The following is an 18,991-nucleotide window of genomic DNA, read 5'->3' as shown; positions in this document are numbered from 1 at the left end:
TAGACTAAAACTCAAATCCCCGTGATTTGAGATCCCTCATCAAAGGTCTTTAATCCTGGCTGTACATTAAAACCCTTGGGAAGCATGTTAAAAAAATGTAGCAATTTCACATCCTGAAGTGGGGCTCCGGCACAAGTATTCTTTAAGCTCTCAAGTGATTCCAGCCTGTAGTCAGGAATAACCCAAATGATCTGACCCCTCGCCTGGTGGAACCTCACTCAATCTTCAGTTTCTCTGTCCTCAGTTCCGGTTACACAGACCTCAGTACAGTTAAGCTTGAAGCCTGCTGCCATCTTCACACCTCCCCCCGCCCCTTCCTGGACTGCTCTTCCCCATGCCTCCTAGGTGATTACTCCTCATCCTCCAGAATCAGTCTCAAACGTCATGCTTTCAGTGAGGTCTTTCCCATTGCTGCCCCTCGTCCTGAATCTTTTTCTGGCAGGGAGAAGGGGTTGTTAATCACATCACCTTTATTTCAAGAAACTTATTTTGATTATTTTCTATGTCCCTCCATTAATGAGAGTAAAATTCATTAAGGTGGGACCTTGCCTAGTTTATTCACTTCTACTCTTAGCGCTAGAGTAACGATGGACTCCAGACATGCTTAATCAATAATTACCAAATGGATAAAGTAACAGATTGAATGAATGATATCACTGAAGCCCAAAACGTCAGGGATGTAACAAATGTCATAAAATTATTTTTTGGCATCTAATTAGGAGATATCAACAATATTATGAATGAATTAATTTAAAAGTAAATAATAACAAGACCAACAAACAGCAGCAATAATAAATAATAGTGACTCAGACTTATTCATAGGCTTCCCTGGTGGGTCAGATAGTAAAGAATTTGCCTGCAATGCGGGAGACCTCAGATGGATCCCTGGGTCAGGAAGATCCCCTGGAGAAGGGAATGGCTATCCACTCCAGTATTCTTGCCTGGAGAATTTCACAGACAGAGGAGCCTGGTGGGCTACAGTCCATGGGGTCTCAAAGAGTTGTACACCACTGAGCAACTAACACTTTCACTTTCAGACTTATTTAGTAGGCATAAACTACTAGGGATTCTTCTAAGCACTTTACATATATCAATACTAACTTTTTTGATCCTGATAACAACCCTATGGTAGACACTGTTATATTCCCATTTCATAGATGATATACCAAGGTACAGAGATAACGCCTTGTCCATGTCTAAGTGGCTGATGAGCATAGAGCCTGAATTGAGCCCATAGTGACTGTTCTGGAGTCTGTGCTCCAATTATAATGTCTCTCTGATCTGAAACATTGTTTAAGTTTCCCATTTCCTCTTCTTTGGGCTTTAGAGCCAGACTTAGCTTCTCACACATACATAACCACTTGCTTACTCTGTGACTTTAGCTATGGTATGAACCTTTCTGAACCTCTGTTTTTTCATTTGTAAGGTTGGGAGTATCTAATCTTGGGAACTGCTGTGACTGACGAAATGAGTAGATGACTATGGAGTCCTTGCCCAATGACCATGTACCTTCCCAAGTGTGTATTTCCATTCTAGTCCAGGTCCTATTACTTTGCTTCAAACTGACTGCAACTGACTCCTCATTCATCATGGGAGACTTAGTTAGGTGGGGGAAATTAAGACTGGTTGCTTGCTAGGTAACTCCTGGGACATCTGGTTGGAAGGGCAGTGTCTGTACTTGGCAGGAAGGCAGTTGATGGGCACTAGAATATGGGGCTTCCCAGGTGACATTAGTGGTAAAGAACCTGCCTGCCAATGCAGGAGACATAAGAGATCATGTTTGATCCTTGGGTGGGGAAGTTCCTCTGGAGGAGGGCACGGCAACCCACTCCAATATTCTTGCCTGGAGAATGACAGAGGAACCTGGTGGGCTACAGTCTACAGTCCATGGGGTTGTAGTTGGACACGACTGAAGTGATTCAATATGCACACAGAAAAGTAAAGTTATTCACTTGATCAATAAACATGGAAGAAAGGCCTGTATGCAGATATCATGCTAAATGTGGGGACAATTATGTGGAAAAAAAGACATAGTAACTTGCTTCTAGAACTCCAGAGTTCAGATCAGTAACACATACAAGAATCACTTTGGGGACATTTTGCAACTACTCTTGCCCAGGCCCAGGATTCTGTGAGCCTTATGTGAGAAATCCAGGTGGTGTGTTTTAAAATCTCCTCAAATAACTTGTGAGTCCACAGTGTTTGAGAGAGAAAGACATGTAAAGCAATACTATATCAAATAACACACGACAAAAGTCTTAAATTATAATATAATTGGATAAATATTGAACTTGTTATGCCTAATAAGTTATAGGAGCACATAATAAAAGCTCTCATTTGCTGACTGTGCTCTGTGAATCAGATACTGTACATACTTTTATAGATGTCTTTATAATCTCTTCACTATTTAATAAAAATGAATGTATCAGTGGTAGGTGAGCCAAGAGTAGGGGACAATAGCATAGGCGTAAGAGGCAAACCAGAAGACAGGCTAGCAGGGAGCTTGACTAGGGTTTCCTGGCATAGCCCTTGGTTCTTCTGAGGTTCAGAGTTAGTTAGCTGGCAAAGACAGTGAGACCAGCTCAATTAAACTCTCATTCCTGTAGGACCCTGGCATCTTTCTGCACAGCAAACCCACAGGGTTTCACAAGCCATGGTGTCTAGTCTCTGCTATTTGGCACAATGTAGCCACTGAGAGATTCTGAAGACACTACTTTGAACAGAGAGGATAGGTCATCCTCTTCCAGAATACCCATGATGGTGTTCCTGTACTTAACATGGGAAGTTTAAAAGAAGAAAAACCTTTCCTGCTCATTCTTAACTATACTAACCACCCCAGTCATTTTCATTTCTCAACCCCTCCCCCATGCATCACGTCCATCCATGCTTCCCGACTGCTTGCTCATCCTCTTTGGTCTGTTAGTAACTTACTCCTTCATGAAATAGACATCTTGAAGCCCCACAAGGTGTCCAGGCTTGTGCCAAACCTAGCTTCTGCCATTGGTGATTGTATGTGCACCTCCATGTCACTCATGCCTCGGTATGAGTTCTCAGGCCTCCAAGGCGAAGTGGTGAAAGGTGGGCTCTGGGGTTGGTTCCACCTTCTCCTAATAAAAACATGCCTGTGTCCTGTAACAACTAATTATTCAAGATTAGAAGATGTTTTATTTGTATTTTATGCCAGGCCCAACACAATGCAAGAAGGCCCAGAAATTTGATTAATGAGCTGATGCTCAACTGGAACAGACAGAAACTTTACAAAAATGATTTTCCATCTTCAAGTGACTATTTGGGGGCACATAAGCAGCTGCTTGTACCTTAGGACAAAGAGGATGATAAAGGGAGAGAAACACTCAGCTTGCAAGTAGCAGACCAACAGACTGGCTGCCTGTCGCTAATGCAGTATAAATGCGTGCTCAGTCACTCAGTCGTGTCTGACCCTTTGCGACCCCATGGGCTATGGCCCGGCAAGCTCCTTTGTCCATGGGATTTCCCAGCAAGAATACTGGAGTGGGTTGCCATTTCCTCCTTCAGGGGATCTTCCCCACCCAGGGATCAAAACCTTGTCTCCAGTGACTCCTGTATTGGCAGGTGCATTCTTTACCACTGAGCCACCTGGGAAGCCCCTCACTAATGCAGAGGACCCAAGAATTCACAGCTGAGTTCTCTTTTAAGACTCAAGAGTTGTGACTAATTAAGAAGTAGACTTCTAGTCCTCATCTCCCTTTTAGGAAACCTTTTTATCCAAAGCATATACCATGGCATCAGTATACATAACAGGCTTTCTCTCCAGAGTGAAGGGCTCAGAGAAAGGTGAGATGTTTTTGACCCTTCCTTAGATCTCCAAACTCCCAGTGGGACGCTTGGGTTCTCAGGGCAAACTTGGAAAACATGCCAGCTCTCAGCAGAGGGCATTGTGCGCTTATGGATCAGACTCTTTCTGTAAAAGATATCTGCTGAGAAAGAATCCAATTGCGATATTTCCCCACTCCCTTCCTCCTTCCCCAATGTTATATCATTTGGATCATTTGAATTGTATATGGCTTTCTATTTAAGTCAGTCATTTGCTGGCAGCAAAACTAGAACATTTCCTGTTTTTCCTCTCACTGTAATCAGGATTTGGCTGTCCAAATTAGGACTGCCCTAATTACTCCTCAGCAGGTGCCAGTCTGGGGGAGGGCAACATGTGGGAAGAGAGGAAGTAAGGACACTTTGCATCTTCAAGACTCACACAATAAGGAAACATTTTCTTCCGGGCCTGGAAAGCCTGATTAAGCGACAGGTAACAGGCACCATGGGATTCTGTGTTGTGTGCGTGAGCGCGCTGTTGTGTAACAACCATGTAAACAATTTTCTATTTAATCCCCATCAAAGCTTCACAGAAGCACTTTTCCCAACCCTGAGATAAATTCAGCACCTGTGGTAGACCATGACAGAGAAGACTGAAGAAGGAACGATGTGATCGTGGTCACCAGTAAGTGGACATCGTTCCAGAGAATTTGGCCAGGAAGGACGCCAAAATGATATAGTCCCTCGGGACAAGGAATCACGATACCTGTTGACCACAAGGTGTCAAGAACCAAAAGTAATGGGTATTTTCCAAGAGAAAAGCATTGGGTTGGCCAAAAAGTGAATTCGGATTTTCCCACAGGATGGCATGGACATATCCGAATGAACTTTCTGGCCAACCCAGCAGTATAATAGATTGGTGCATTGTTTGGATGAAATGGTGAACTATAAATGACAGAAATCATTCCTGTGAGAAGGACAGAGTGTGGTGAACAAAACTCTCTGTGTGCCTGCCTAAAGCCAGTTACTATATTTACTGCACTGAATCCAACCCCCAAACACAATTTTAGCATGTTCATTCTTTCTCTCCTGCATCAATAATTTTCCCTTTGTCCTATATAATTTTCTTAAAATATAAACATGCACTTATTTCTATTTAAAATAACAGCTAAAACAATTAAAAAACCCTTCATGTGGTCTCAATTCCCCAGCTATTACTCCATTTCTCCGTTCCCTTTCACAGCAAAACTCACTGTAAAAGGTCTGCCTATATTTACAAGTTCTCTACTCCAGTCCATATCAATCCAGGTTTCCCATCTACGAGTCCATAGAAACAACTCTGGTGACAATCAGGAATATCCCCATATTGTTCCATTTATCACTCAATCAAAGACGCGTTCTAACACGATCCTATAGCAGCTTTGGGACCAAGGATCCCTCCATCCCTTTGCTCGGTTTCCTGGACCCCACTTTGTCTTCATCTTCCTCCTACTTCACTGATGGTCGCTTCTCAGTCTCCTTTGCTGGTTTCTCCTCATCTTACAACCTTCTTAAATTCCAGTCCTTTTCTCTGTCATAGTAATACTCAATCCCCTAGAGATTTCATGTAGTCCATAGTTTTAAATGCCATTTATATACACTATTTATATGTTGGTGGCTGAGAATACCTATCTCCAGGGCAGACTTCTTTCCTTTTGATACATATATCCGACTGCACATCCCATATCTCCGTGTGGTTGCCTAACACACACTCCAAATTGGAATCTTATCTACTGCCCCCAAATCTGCCATGTTCTCCATCTCGGTACTGGCAACTCTGACTTTTCACCATTTAAATGAAAAATCCTGAGTCATTTTTGATACCTTTCTTTCTCTCACACTATATCCAGTCTGGCAGGGAGTTCTGTTGGCTGGCGCTTACAAATACAGTCGATCTTTGAGCAGTGCAGGGGTTAGGAGCACTGACTTCCCGCACAGTTAAAAATCCACAGTTAAAAATACTATTTCTGCCTCAAAGACCAAAAATTGATTAGTGACTCACCCAGGGGCAGGAAACTGAAACAGTCTGGACAGAATCAGGACCCAAACCCTAAGTCTTTTGATTCCACATGCTGTAATCAAACACAAACTTTCCCCCACACTTAAAGATGTGCAGAATGAAAATCCAGGTACTATATTTATCGAAAAAAATGTGCCTATTAGTAGCAGACTCAGGCAGTAGAAACTTGGGCTGTTCAAAGATCAACCATGTATTTAGAATTCAACCAGTTCTCACCCCCTGTGCTGCTGCCAACCAGTATGAGTTGCAATTCTCACCTGGATGACCACAACAGGCCCTCGTCAGCCTCCCTGCTTCCATCTGTGCCCCCCTATAGCCTACTCTCAATACTTACATTTTAAAATAAAAATTAGACCATATCTGCTTGTAGGCACAATTCTTGCAATGGCTCCTGTTTTAATCAGAATAGAAGTCAACAGCCCTACATGTGGCCTACAAGGCCCTACACGGCCTGGCCCTCCGTTCCCTTTCGGATATCTTTCCAGTTCCTTCCTGCTCAGTTTACCCCAGACACGCTGGCCTCCCTGTTGGTTCTGAAAAGTGTCATGCACAGTCATGCCTGAGGGCCTCTGTCCTTTGCCAGGGCATTCTTTCCAGATAATCTTCTCTAACTCCCCAAACTCCTTCCAGTCTTTTATCAAACTTCAACTTGACAGGGTCTACCGGGACACCTTACTGAAAACTGCAACCTTCTTCTCCTACATCCCAGGGTCTATTGACTCGACTCCATTTCCCCCCGCAGGGCTTACTATCTTCTAAAATTCTTTTTGGATTTATGTATTCTATTTATTGTGTATTTCCTCTCTCCCATCTCCAACAGAGTATAAACCCTATGAAAGCAGTATATTTTCTGTTTGGTTCACTGCTGTATCTACAAATCCTGGGATAAGTACTCAATAAGCATTCATTAAATGAATGAAATTCTAGAGACCAAGCAAATGAACTGTTTTAAGGATCAAGTAATTAACTGTGTAAAAAGTAACTGAAAATAAATAATACTTTGATAGGTTTAATAAATTTGGGCAAGAACCTTGGGGCACAGAAATAATTCAAAGCATAGAATCATAGAACCACTGCTGATAATCTTAGATGTATTCTGGCAGATAGAAAAATGCCTGAGAACAAATGCCCTGATGTTCATAAAAGAAGGTAAACTACAGAAATTGGGTAAGTTTGGAACTATAGGCGAACATTCTAGAATAGATTATTAATGATGGTTTGTGAACAATTAGGAGGTGTCACTAGGAGACAGGAAGATCTCACAATTAAACAAGTAACATGACTTTGTTCCTTTCCTAACTGGATACGTCACTGACTTGAATGAAGAAATGGTAAAATTTGGCTCAAAGTCAAGAGACTTTGTTTCTAAGATGGAGAGTTCTTAACAAAAAGTCTGGTAAAGCAGGAGGCGATAAATCCTAAAAGTGAAGGGATGAGAGGATTCCAGAACAAAGAACTAGGTATTGTCTACTGCTGTCTTCTAATGCCCATCATGGGGATACAGAAGGAAGGGTTAGCTGCATTATAAGGATCAGAACTGGGAGGACACCAGTAAGAAATCTAAGTCTCTTATAGGATGCATGATGAAATATAGGGGCATTGCCCATGGATGGTAGTAAAGGTAATCTTTGTCATCATCATCATCATTGTCATCATCAAAACAATATGAATAGCTAATCATTTGGGAGGGGGCTTACTATTTTGCTAAGACAGCTCTAAAAAGTTGCCATTTTCAAAACAATCCTATGAGAGAAGAACTATTATTTTCTCTTTCTGTAGATAAGAAAAGTAAGGCACAGAGAGGCTGAGTAACTCGGTTCAAGGTCAAAGCTAATAGGTGACAAAGCTGGTACTGAAATTTAGGCTCCAGAGACTGCTCTTGAACTATAGTCCAGGGTTTATAGTGAGAAAAGCACATGAACCCCTGAAGTACTGAGTAGTATATGGATGTCAATCTCAACAGAAGTCTTGAGAGGTATACACCCCAAAGTTCTTAACTTAGCCCTGTCCCGTCGAATATTTTTTAAATGACATAGGCAAAGAAACCAAATATTGCTTATGAAAACAAGAATGACATGGAATTTGGAGGAATAGTTCTGATTTTTTTGATGACAGAATGAGGATTCAAAAATATCTCAATAGACTGAAATGACTAGCTAAAAATAACATTAAGTCCAATGGCTACATGTGAGATCTTGAATTTAAGTTAAAAAAAAATTCCTTCAAATACAGCTTAGAAAAGATAAGGCCAATTTCAGCTAGTATTTCTTCTTACACTTTCCTACCCTCTACAGCCAGACAGTGACCGTGTCCTCTTGGTCTGCCCCTTCCCTTCCATTTCCCCCACCTCTCCTCTAACTCAGGTGCTCTGCCTCTCTCCACGACACCTCCACACTCTTGCCTTTCCAATCCATCCTACTCAAGCTCAGAAACATCTCCCTAAAGCATAAGTCTGCCCTGGCACTCTCTGTTTACTCATGTTCAGTGGTTCCCACTACCTAACTTTAAAAGGCCAAGTTCCTTGAACGTGGTATTCAACAGCCTCTATTTTGGCTTGGCCATCTTTTCCAAAACCCAAATATTCATCATTTGTTCATTCTTTTCCGGCTCTTCCCCACCTTCTTGACATTGTTTTGGTTCCTTCATTCCTTCAGCCCCTTCAGCTTAAATCCTGTCTAAATCCTCCTTGTTTTAGGGACTTACCTGGTGGTCTAGTGGCTAAGACTGCACACCCAACGCAGGGGCCCCAGGTTTGATTCCTGGTCAGAGAACTACATCCTGCATGCCAAAACTAAGAGTTTGCATGCTGCAACTAAAGATGCAGCCAAATAAACAAATGTTTTTAAAATCCTACTCATTCTTCACAAGTCCAAGTTTGTATCTTTCACCAAGTCTTTCTTGTTCTCTGTAATTTCTTCTTCCTAGAGCATGTCATCATTGTCTATCTTACCATATTTTCCATCATGAGTTAATGCAGTGGGTATACATGCCTGCTTTCTTTGTCTCCTATTTTCCTTTCTATGCTTTACCAAGAATGTAAGCTCATTAAAGATATAATCTGTAACTGACTACTTTAGTCCTACACATTCACACGCAACAAAGGATGTGTTTCGGCACTGGGTACTGCAAAAAGAAGGCAGTGGTTTTGCTGAAGTATGAGAGCACAGCTGGAACACTGGGTTCAGAGTGGAGCGCTCCTTTTTTAACATAGACACTGCCAGGCTAATGGCAATGAAGAAAGAAGAGTAGGATGGTTTGTGGACCCAGGATGTATCAGAAACCAAGGATGTTCAGTCTAGAGTGAAAAAACCAAAACTACTAAATGGACCACGACAGTCACCTTCACATATCTGAAGGGCTGATCACATGTAAGGATGAAACTGATCTGGAAACACTCCAGGAAAAAGAACTATACTCAATCTGAGTATCATTTCAAAATAAGAATGTTCAACAGTGATCACTGTGCTCTGTGGATTTAGTAAGCTATACAATCTCCATTATAATTAATACTCACTGGCATTATTATTTGTTAGAAATTATGGTTTGCCCTTAATGAAATATAAGAAAGAGAAGGCATACCTTGCTTTAAAAAAAAAAAATTCTTAAAATTCAATTTCACTTAAAGTAAAGGTAAAAATAGATTTTTAAAATATGTTTTTTGACTATCATTTGGTAAATGTGACACTGGTACAACCATTATGGAATTTGGTTTAGTAAAGTTGAAAATACAGCTTTGGTCCAGAAATTCCTCTCTTAGACAACTAACTAACCAAGGGCAATGGCTTTTACAATTTTTATGTGTATCTCTTAAAGGAATTTTGAAAAACTGCATTCTCTTTCCCAAATTTTAAAATTGAAATTTAGGGTGTTTTTTTCTGTTTTTTTAAAGCATGAGTTCAATGGTAATAAAATACATAATTTTTGGCACATTATAAATATTGATACTTTAAATCACTATTTTAAGTGTAACCAATAGAATCTCAGTACCTTAGGGATTTGATATCCACCATAATACATTTAAAATACATGAAAATAAGCTTGTAGTTCAGCTGGTAAAGAATTTGTCTGCAATGCAGAAGACCCTGGTTTGATTCCTTGGTTGGGAAGATCCCCTGAAGAAGGGAACAGCTACCCACTTCAGTATTATGGCCTGGAGAATTCCATGGACAGAGGAGCCTGTCAAGCTACAGTCCATGGGACTGCAAAGAGTTGGACACAACTAAGCGACTTCATTAATTATTATTAATGGTTATATATTTTTCATTTTTCTCTTTGAAGTATGATTTCTATTTCATTTTCTCACCAAGTTTTATCCTAATGGAATATATCTTAATGCTTGAAAGTATTTTACTATTAATCTATTTATAGTTTTCTGCAAAAAATTCATCTAATTAAAATCTAAAAATTTAAATTAAAATTTTCTTTATCAAAATACTAAATGTTAACATATTTTTGTTTGATGTGCCATTAGAATTATCACTTGTGTATCACAATTACACAATTGAGTACAACATATGTATTGATTATATGTATGATTTTAACCTAAATATATTAACATTCTTGATGAATAATTACTGAACAAAAAAAATATTATCGGGAGTGCATCTTTCAGTGAAATGACTGGGTTTTTTTTTGTTTGTTTCATGTAACTGTGGATAAATATTACTTATTGTTGGAGTTAAGGGAAGGAAGGGAAGTCGCTCAGTCGTGTCCGACTCTTTGCGGCCCCGTGGACCGTAGCCTACCAGGCTCCTCCGTCCATGGGATTCTCCAGGCAAGAATACTGGAGTGGTTTGCCATTTCCTTCTCCAGAGGATCTTCCCGACCCAGGGATTGAACCCAGGTCTCCCGCATTGGAGGCAGACGCTTTAACCTCTGAGCCACCAGGGATCCTGGTTAAGGGGGTTAAGCATTAATCTATGTTACATCCCTTGGCCAGATTAATCTTCCCTAAACACTGCTTCCTGGCTTACTTATAATGGCTCCGTATCATCTACTAGTCAACATCTAAATTTCCAAGTCTTATCTTTAAGACCCTTTGTTACATGGCCTTACTTTCCCTATTCAACATTATTTCCTACTATCTTCTCTTATGAACTCTGTTCCATTCAACTTCTCTCTCCTCAGCCGTCCATCTGAGTATCAGGTAACTACACTTTTGCTGCTTCTTTATCCCTGCAATGCTCCTGTTTCTTCTTTCCACCTCCCTAAATCTCATCCATCCGTCTAAGGTTCTGAACCCATCTCACCTTCTGTGAGATTCCTCTTGACCCCAGCCTGCCACTCTCTTTCATGTTTTATTCCTTCTGCTGTTACAGTCTGTAGTACACAAGTAGTACCTGATCCTGTGCTGTACTGTCTATCCTTAATTATATATCACATAAAGTTTACTATTTTATTTTACATTCTTTTCTTCCCTAATTGTTTCAGGTCTTGTCAACCAGACCATAATTTGTTCCTATTATTAGCTTTTTACAAGAAGTGCTATGATCTTTCCCACAAGCTCAAAGAGAATTTTGAGCTCAGAGAAAAGAAATCAGGAGGAAAACGAAAGGTTTTCAAGTTTATAACAATGACCTTTCACGTCCACTGATGCTAAAAACAGGGCAACCATCCTTTCATGACAGTAGGAACGCTATAGATCAAACATCAGGAGGAATACATTTGTACTAACTAAAAGAAAATCATATAGATTATTAAGGGTTGCTAAGAGTTCCAAATTGCTTTTTTTAAAGATCTTTTAGAATCACAAGAGGGGTTAATCCAGATCTGGAATTTCTTTGAGGAAGACACCCCTTGTGATTCTAGATGTTCACAAAAGTCAAGGCTGACGCTTCATCTAAGCCACTCAGTGGCAGTCCTAAGTGGCTTTGCCCCTTTGTCCCTTCCATTCTCTGTTGATATACACGTATGTGTCTAGGAGACTATCGCTTTCGTGTATGTTCTCATCAGGCTTCTTGACAAACTGGAGGATGGTCCTTTTCTATAACGGTGGAAAGTTAGGCTATGAAGGTAGTATCACCAACCACCCCGATAGTCAGGTTCTAAATTGGCTTTGCTTAGCTCCCAACAGACGCTCTACCTGTAGGCTGCAGCGCAGCTGTCCTTGTACTCCTGGAGCTTCACGCACACCATGTTGAGGAACTGATCTGAGTAGGCACTCAAGTCGTGCATCAGGTTCATGAGGTCTTGCACTGTCTTCTCCACAATGATCGTGCTCTGGAAAAGAACACAGAGAGGACACAGAAAGTTATGAGGGTTTTGACTCAGGTAATGTGTAGGACAAGGAAGGACAACTAAAGGAGGTAATCGCTTCAGACACCTGAACTTTCCTAGAAGGACATGACATTTAAAAATACTCATGAAAAACAAAATATCTTTTATAGTGCTGATCCTCCCAAGACCTGAGAAGGTGTTTTTAATGGAAGGACACAGGACAGGGAATTTCAAATTGATTTCACGAAATTCTTGGCATTCACAAGATATCCCTCTGCGGCTTTTAAGAAAGGAAACGCATATTCAGTTGCAGTTGGATTTATCACTCTCAGGGTTCTACTTTCAGATGAGGGACCCATGACAGGCAGTCTGAAGAAAAAGTCTTCCAGGAGTTGTTTTTAAAAGTTTCAAAACCATCAATCTATTAAGGATACCAAATAACATTTGTATTGTGCCTTACAGCTTGTAGAATGTTTTCACATATACAGCATATGTTACCCTCACTTGAAACTCACATAATAATGATAATCATGAACACTTACAGATTCTTACAAGTGCAGAGTACTGAACTAGACACTGTGCATGCTTTATCTCATTTAATCCTCTCAACAACCATCCCCAGTGTAAAAAGGAGGAAACAGGCTTAGAGAAAGAAAAAAGCAAAGCAAGGACTCCAGACTTCAATCACTATACCATTGCGCTTCAGAAACACGTCTCATGAGGTCATGGTCCTTCTTGTTTTTGTCACTGTAGAAGCAGTGTCCAAATAGATGTGTTTTAAAAGCGAATTAAAGGACTAGCCAACGGAAAAAATAAACCCATCTTTAGAGACTAATTAACACTGTGCAGTGAAACAATGCTATATCTAAACAGAGGCATTTTCAATAAATTCTAAATTTTTGTTTAAGAAAAAAAAAAGAAGGTGGCAATCCACGCCAGAAAAAAAGAAAAGGTATAATTGTTCAAACCATTTGTTTGTGTCTCTTTCCCAAAGAGCACAATTACACTGGAATAAATATTAATCACATGCTTAGCATTTTGGAATCCTTTGGTCAATAACTGGTTTGATGAATATGTATTTATTTATATAGAATTCCAGACTGAGCCAGAAAAGTAAACATTAAATTTTTTTTTCTGGTCTGACAATAACTTTTGAAATAATAAAGGCATTTTATTATGCTTAAATACAGACTATGGGGTACTTTTTGTCTTCGACAGACAAAAAGAATGGACAGAAGTGTACAGCTTTTCTCAACACACTGGAGGACCAGCTTAAGTTATGAGTTTACACGTACGTGCTTATTTAGGCTTACTTGGTTCTAGAGGTTTCTTCTTTGCCTCTCCTCTCCCCACACCCCAAGTAAAATAATCAGAAGATGAAAAGGAAGGAGCAGGTACATCGTGTAGGAAAAACTCCATGGGAAACCAAATTACAGTCTCTATAGAATCCCCACAAGTTCAACTTCCTTTCCTGTATTGATTTTAAGATTAAAGCTCTGCAGCTTCACCCTGATCCATAATTCTGTTCCTTGGTGTTTGTGTGTGAGTGACAGGAATTGATTCTGTTCAGTTACATGTCCCCATGCTGCTACGAAGAATCAAAAATCCTCATCCTGATTAAGAACACAGAATATCCTACCACACGTGGACAGCAATGAATAAAGGAAAGTGGACTCCAGCCATCCGAACAAAGGCCGCTTAAAATCTGAAGCACTGCAGGGAACATGAACACAAGCAGATGGCTCAGATCGTTGAGAGAAAGGGCCTGGTTCTATTTCCAATTATGCTATTGACAGTCCACTCTGGGACAGTTCTGGGGAGCTCCTGCCTTTCTGATGCCTCCATCTAGCCTTCTGGTAACCAAGGATAACTTGATGGTCCCCTACTGGCCTTCATCACTCAAGTGGTACCTTGGTGCTTGCAGACTTGGGGAATACTGTGTAACGGTTCCAGGTTATCTCAGGTGTGTTGGTTCCTCCTGATTAGACTATCAACTTCTCAAAAGTGACACTAGTATTCTTCTTTTCTAAAACCTTCCCTGTGTTACACAGTAGCTTTCCTCTAGCTGTCTATTTTACACATGTAGTGTATATGTATCAGTGCTACCCTCACGGGTGGGATGCAGGTGGGTGGGAGGGAGGCTGATGAGGGAGTGGATATGTGTATACTTATAGCTGATTCACACTGTTGTACAGCAGAAGCAAACACAACATTGTAAAGCAATTATCCTCCAACTAAAAAAAATCTTAAATTCAGCCAACTGAAATAAAAAAACAAAACAAAAATAAAATATAACCTTCCCATCCTTCCCTTTTCTCATATGTTCTGTAATTTCCCAGGATCTTCAGCACAGTACTACTAATCAAAGAAACAGGACTAATAATGTTAACTCATATAAATAATGTGAGGGATGTTATATATGTGAAGGATGCTAGAAACACACATCTTTGCATTTTGAAGTCTCTTTGGGTGAATTCGGTTTGGTCTATATTTATCCCAGGGCTTTTGGTGACTAGAATTGTGCTGATGTCAGTTGGAGGGGAAGGGGAGATTGGAAGCACACAGAAATATCCCCTGGAGATAAAGGTTTGGGGGTAAAGAGAAAGTACCTGCAGGGAATGATTAGAATGCCATGGTTTAATTCTAATGGTTGTGCTCAACACAGAGCCTATGTGATGCTATATGATTATATACAATTTTCCAGCTATTTGCTTGGTTTGCCTTGTCATGGTAGCCCTCTGGATGATCAATCACTACATTCTCTTCAAGGAAAATGACACTGTAGTTTGCCAAATGATGGGCATTTTTACAGGGGAAAAAGATTCCATTTTCCAAGAATTTATAACAATTTCCAAATCAGTGGCTCTGACAGATAAAGACTGAAAATATCAAATGTCTAACAAGGTCAATCCTGTTTTTATTTATTTGATCCCTTTGGCATCACAAATGATTTATTGTCTCATTATTAATTTGGCAATTTGCCAGTGGTGACTATAATGACTTCATCATAAATAAAACCTTGATTTTATTCATTATAATTGCCATTAAACATATCACACATGATTGATATTTGTTTAAAAATAACTCAATTCTCATTTCTTGCAACCTATTACCAGCTAATAAGTCTGAGCTTGACATGAAAAATGAGAAAAGGAAAAAAAAAAAAATCCCAGGATAGCTGAGGCAATAAAAAAAAAATTGCTATGAAGAATAAACAACTAAAGTTTCTTACAGGGATATATCAGCAATGTAAAATAAGAAGATGGTATATAAGGACCAGCTCTTTGGTTCTCCACTTAAAATTTTTAATGAATGAATAAATGAACAAACATGATTGGACATTAAAGACCTTGTCCACTTAGCTCATGTCCTAGTGGGGTACAGCAACCAGTGGTAAACTTTTTTTTTACTAGGAGTATAGCTGATTTACATTGTTGTGTTAGTTTCAGGTGTACAGCAATGTGAGTCAGTTATATATATTTATATATATATATATATATATACACACACACACATATAGCTGCTCTTTTTTAGATTATTTTCCCATACAGGTCATTACAGAGTATTGAGTAGAGTTCCCTGTGCTATACAGCAGGTCCTTATTAGTCATCTATTTTATATAGAGTATATATGTCAATCCTGATCTTCCAATTTATCCCTTCCCCACTTAACCCCTAAGTAACCATAAACTTGTTTTCTGTACCTGTAACTCTATTTTTGTTTTGTAGATAAGCTCATTTGTACCCTTTTAAAAGATTCCACGTATAAACAATATCATATTTGTCTGTCACTTTCCTACTTATAGTCTCTTCCATCACATTACAAAATCCTTTTGATGGGTGACTATACTTTCATATCTCTACTGCCTAGGAGAAGGTATCTGGCACATTGCAGGTGCTCAACAAATGTTTATTAGATGAACTGATGCACATTCAGAATAAGGTGAAAAGACAGAATAGAATTATAATGCAGGATAATGGTTCAAAAGCCTGATTTGGTAACACTGAATCAGAATACAGTCTCTATTACTACATTACTGTATCTTAATTCTCATGGTTCTAAAGACTGAAGATCTTAGATTTTTCTATAAAAACACTCCTAATTTCACCTAATTGTTTTATTTTTCTTTAATGACAATCCATAAATATATATACACACACAACTAAATTGCTAATTTAAAGTTTTAAGGTGTATAAATAAATTCTCAATTCAGGACAAAACAAAAAACTTTAGTTTGGAGAATGCAGTTTCTGTATGTGTGCTGTCTTAGCCCTTGGATCAGGGATGGTTCAGAGATGCTGCAAATAGCCTAGAGTCCTGGGAAACTGCTTTAGGAAGAATTTGAAAGAAAACAGTAAATCCATCTATCACTTCAGACATGCCCCACCACATCCCCCCTCAGCAAGACACACAACAATAATTGTGGAGGGAGGGGTTTTTCCTAATATTTAATGATGTCAATGTTTCTGTTTAGGAGGATATATCCAACTACAAGTTGCCAGATCTCATCATTGCATATTGTCCTTCCAGTTACTATCAGCTCCAAGTTGTTGTTGGCTGTAAACAATAACAACTACAACAATGACAATAATGACAGAAATCTTCTTTCTGGTTTATAATCTATATTTTGATTTCTGTGATGTTTAAAATAATCTGAATTGGTTTGCTCCTTTAATAAGCTAACTGGTAAAAGACTATGCATCCAAGGAGTTGGTGACTAAGGAAACTGCCACTTCTACACTCTTCCCAATCATGCTTCTATAACCAATCATCCTCATAACCCATGGGGCCCTTCATGGCATGGCTTCTGTCTACCCCTCCAGCCTCAATACTGCCATTTCCTCCTTGCTCTCTAAGATCTGGCTACATGAGGCTGCTTCCATTTTTCCTTCTCATTTCAAGGCTTTGCATTTGCCTGTAAAGTTCAGTCCCTTGCCTTCCTTTCCTAGAGCACTTTCTCTTATCCTTCAAGTCTTAGATAAGAACTCCTTTCTGTGGGAAGATTCTTTCTAACCTTCATTAGGTTCTCCTGCTACAAGCACTTAGAACATATTTATCTATATAGCCATCTCTCCTTCCCCTTCTTTTGGTTCTGTTTCTCTGGGGAACCCAAATTAATACCCACCGCAAGGGAGGAGGAGGTACTGATTGGGAGGGACATCTGGTCGGTGGTTACACGCACACATGTTATATCTCAACTCTGAACAATTTATATCCAGCCATTACACAAATGAATAGGCATCCCTTCAAAACTTTGTCTGCGAATACCATATGTAAGCATATAAGGCTTCTATTATAATGATTTTCACTTAGGGTGTATTTTTAAAATGTGAAGATGCAGCAGTATTGTTGGCAATATTATTATAGACCACCATTATAAATGAGAACTGTTCAGAAGGAACAGAAGTTTTGTGGAGAAAGAGCAGAGAATTTAACAAATTGATTAAATAGATACATATTTATTAAGTAAATATTTCTTGTATGCCAATTTCCTGTTACTAACATAACTGTAGGAGATAAAGATCCAGAAGAGACAAATTTCCTGACTCCAGTAATCTTAGATAGGAGGAAGAGATATCAGTTCAGTTACTCAGTTGTGTCCAACTCTTTGCAATCCCATGGACTGCAGCATGCCATGCCTCCTTGACCATGACCAACTCCTGGAGTTTACTCAAACTCATGTCCATTGAGTTGGTGAAGGGTAGAAGGGGTGGAAGGAATCCTGAGAAAGAGGAAGTTAAAATTGAACTGAGTCCAGAAAGATACATAGCAACTTGTCAATTGACAAAGAAGGCAGGAAAAACACGGTAGATGGAATAGCATGAACAGGAAATGGTGTGGGATTCCGGGAACTACACGTGGTTCCTCATGGCTGGGGTGAGAGTGTGCCGTGTTTATGCAGATTGGGAAGGCAGGCAGAGAGAGGACCCTGGAAGCTAGATCCTGGAGGCCTTTTTACAACACATACAAATATGGTATCTAAATATTTTGAATATTCCTTCTCCAGCAAGAAAATACAACAAATTAATCCCAACTGATGTCACTAGTCACTAGATGATCCACTTCAAGTAGAGAGACAATTTCAAAAGGCTCTATTCTAACGCTCAGAAAAGAAAAACTTATAGCCAAAAGGGAAATATGTTCTGAGTTCTGGCAGCCTCAAGAGTCAGGTGGAATTTATAAGTAGGCTTAAACAAAGAAAATATAAGGTTAAATTCTGGGCAATCAGAAAGACTATATCCCTGTAGAAGTCACAAAAGTGCTCATAAAATTTATCTGCCAAGTAAAAACTTGAAATACATATGATGTAAATTACTAATAATACTTATTTTTAAACATTTTGAATAGAGGATCATTTATGGTTGAATACAATCTGTGCCTAACATTATAAGCACAGCTGGCTTTTTATGAGGTTTATTTAGGGGGTTGTGATATCATATTCAGAACAAAACAAATAGCAGGCAAGGGGAAAGAAGTGTGGAACAGTTGTGCTTAATTAGAGTGTGAGATCCCAGGGGGCATCTTTGTTTCCTGAGCTAACATTAGATAACAAAGGAATACTTGTTGACTTATATACTTCAAACCAATTTAACTCTATGGCCTGGTTATCAATTCTCCTTGATGTGTAATGGAACCCAGAGAGGCAAAATAATCAACAACAGGTGAGCATTAGCACTTGCAAGAAGTATCCCCAAGTCTGCCCTCCCTTCAAAACACAAACATATTTCAAAGGTTACTATTCTGCCAACTACCTAGTGCTACATGTTAGGAGGGTCACAGAACTATCATAGTAACAAAACTAGCAGCTACAGTACTTCATTTTTGCCAAGCAATGTTCTTGGTATAAAGCATGGTCTCTTTTCAAAGGGGCAATGACTGTCTACTTGGGATAATACCATTCAGAACAAGAAACGAGTGGCATTCCAA

General features: G+C 39.5%; 1 protein-coding gene across 4 annotated transcripts in view; it reads right to left on the bottom strand.

Moving 5' to 3' along the window:
* EXOC4 (exocyst complex component 4) overlaps window positions 1-18,991 on the bottom strand; it is an 875,766-nt gene that overhangs the window by 152,095 nt on the left and 704,680 nt on the right. For all 4 annotated transcript variants that reach the window (XM_081532917.1, XM_081532918.1, XM_081532920.1 and 1 more), the window contains one exon: window positions 11,931-12,067. In XM_081532917.1, coding sequence (XP_081389043.1) covers window positions 11,931-12,067 — 137 coding nt within the window. The remainder of the gene's footprint in view (window positions 1-11,930; window positions 12,068-18,991) is intronic.

The sequence above is a fragment of the Giraffa tippelskirchi genome, chromosome 10 (assembly GCF_054371585.1).
Source record: "Giraffa tippelskirchi isolate mGirTip1 chromosome 10, T2T-mGirTip1v1.2.pri, whole genome shotgun sequence".
Taxonomy (NCBI): domain Eukaryota; kingdom Metazoa; phylum Chordata; class Mammalia; order Artiodactyla; family Giraffidae; genus Giraffa; species Giraffa tippelskirchi.
The sequence above is the reverse complement of the archived record's forward strand: the minus strand, read 5'-3'. Positions and strand labels throughout refer to the sequence as shown.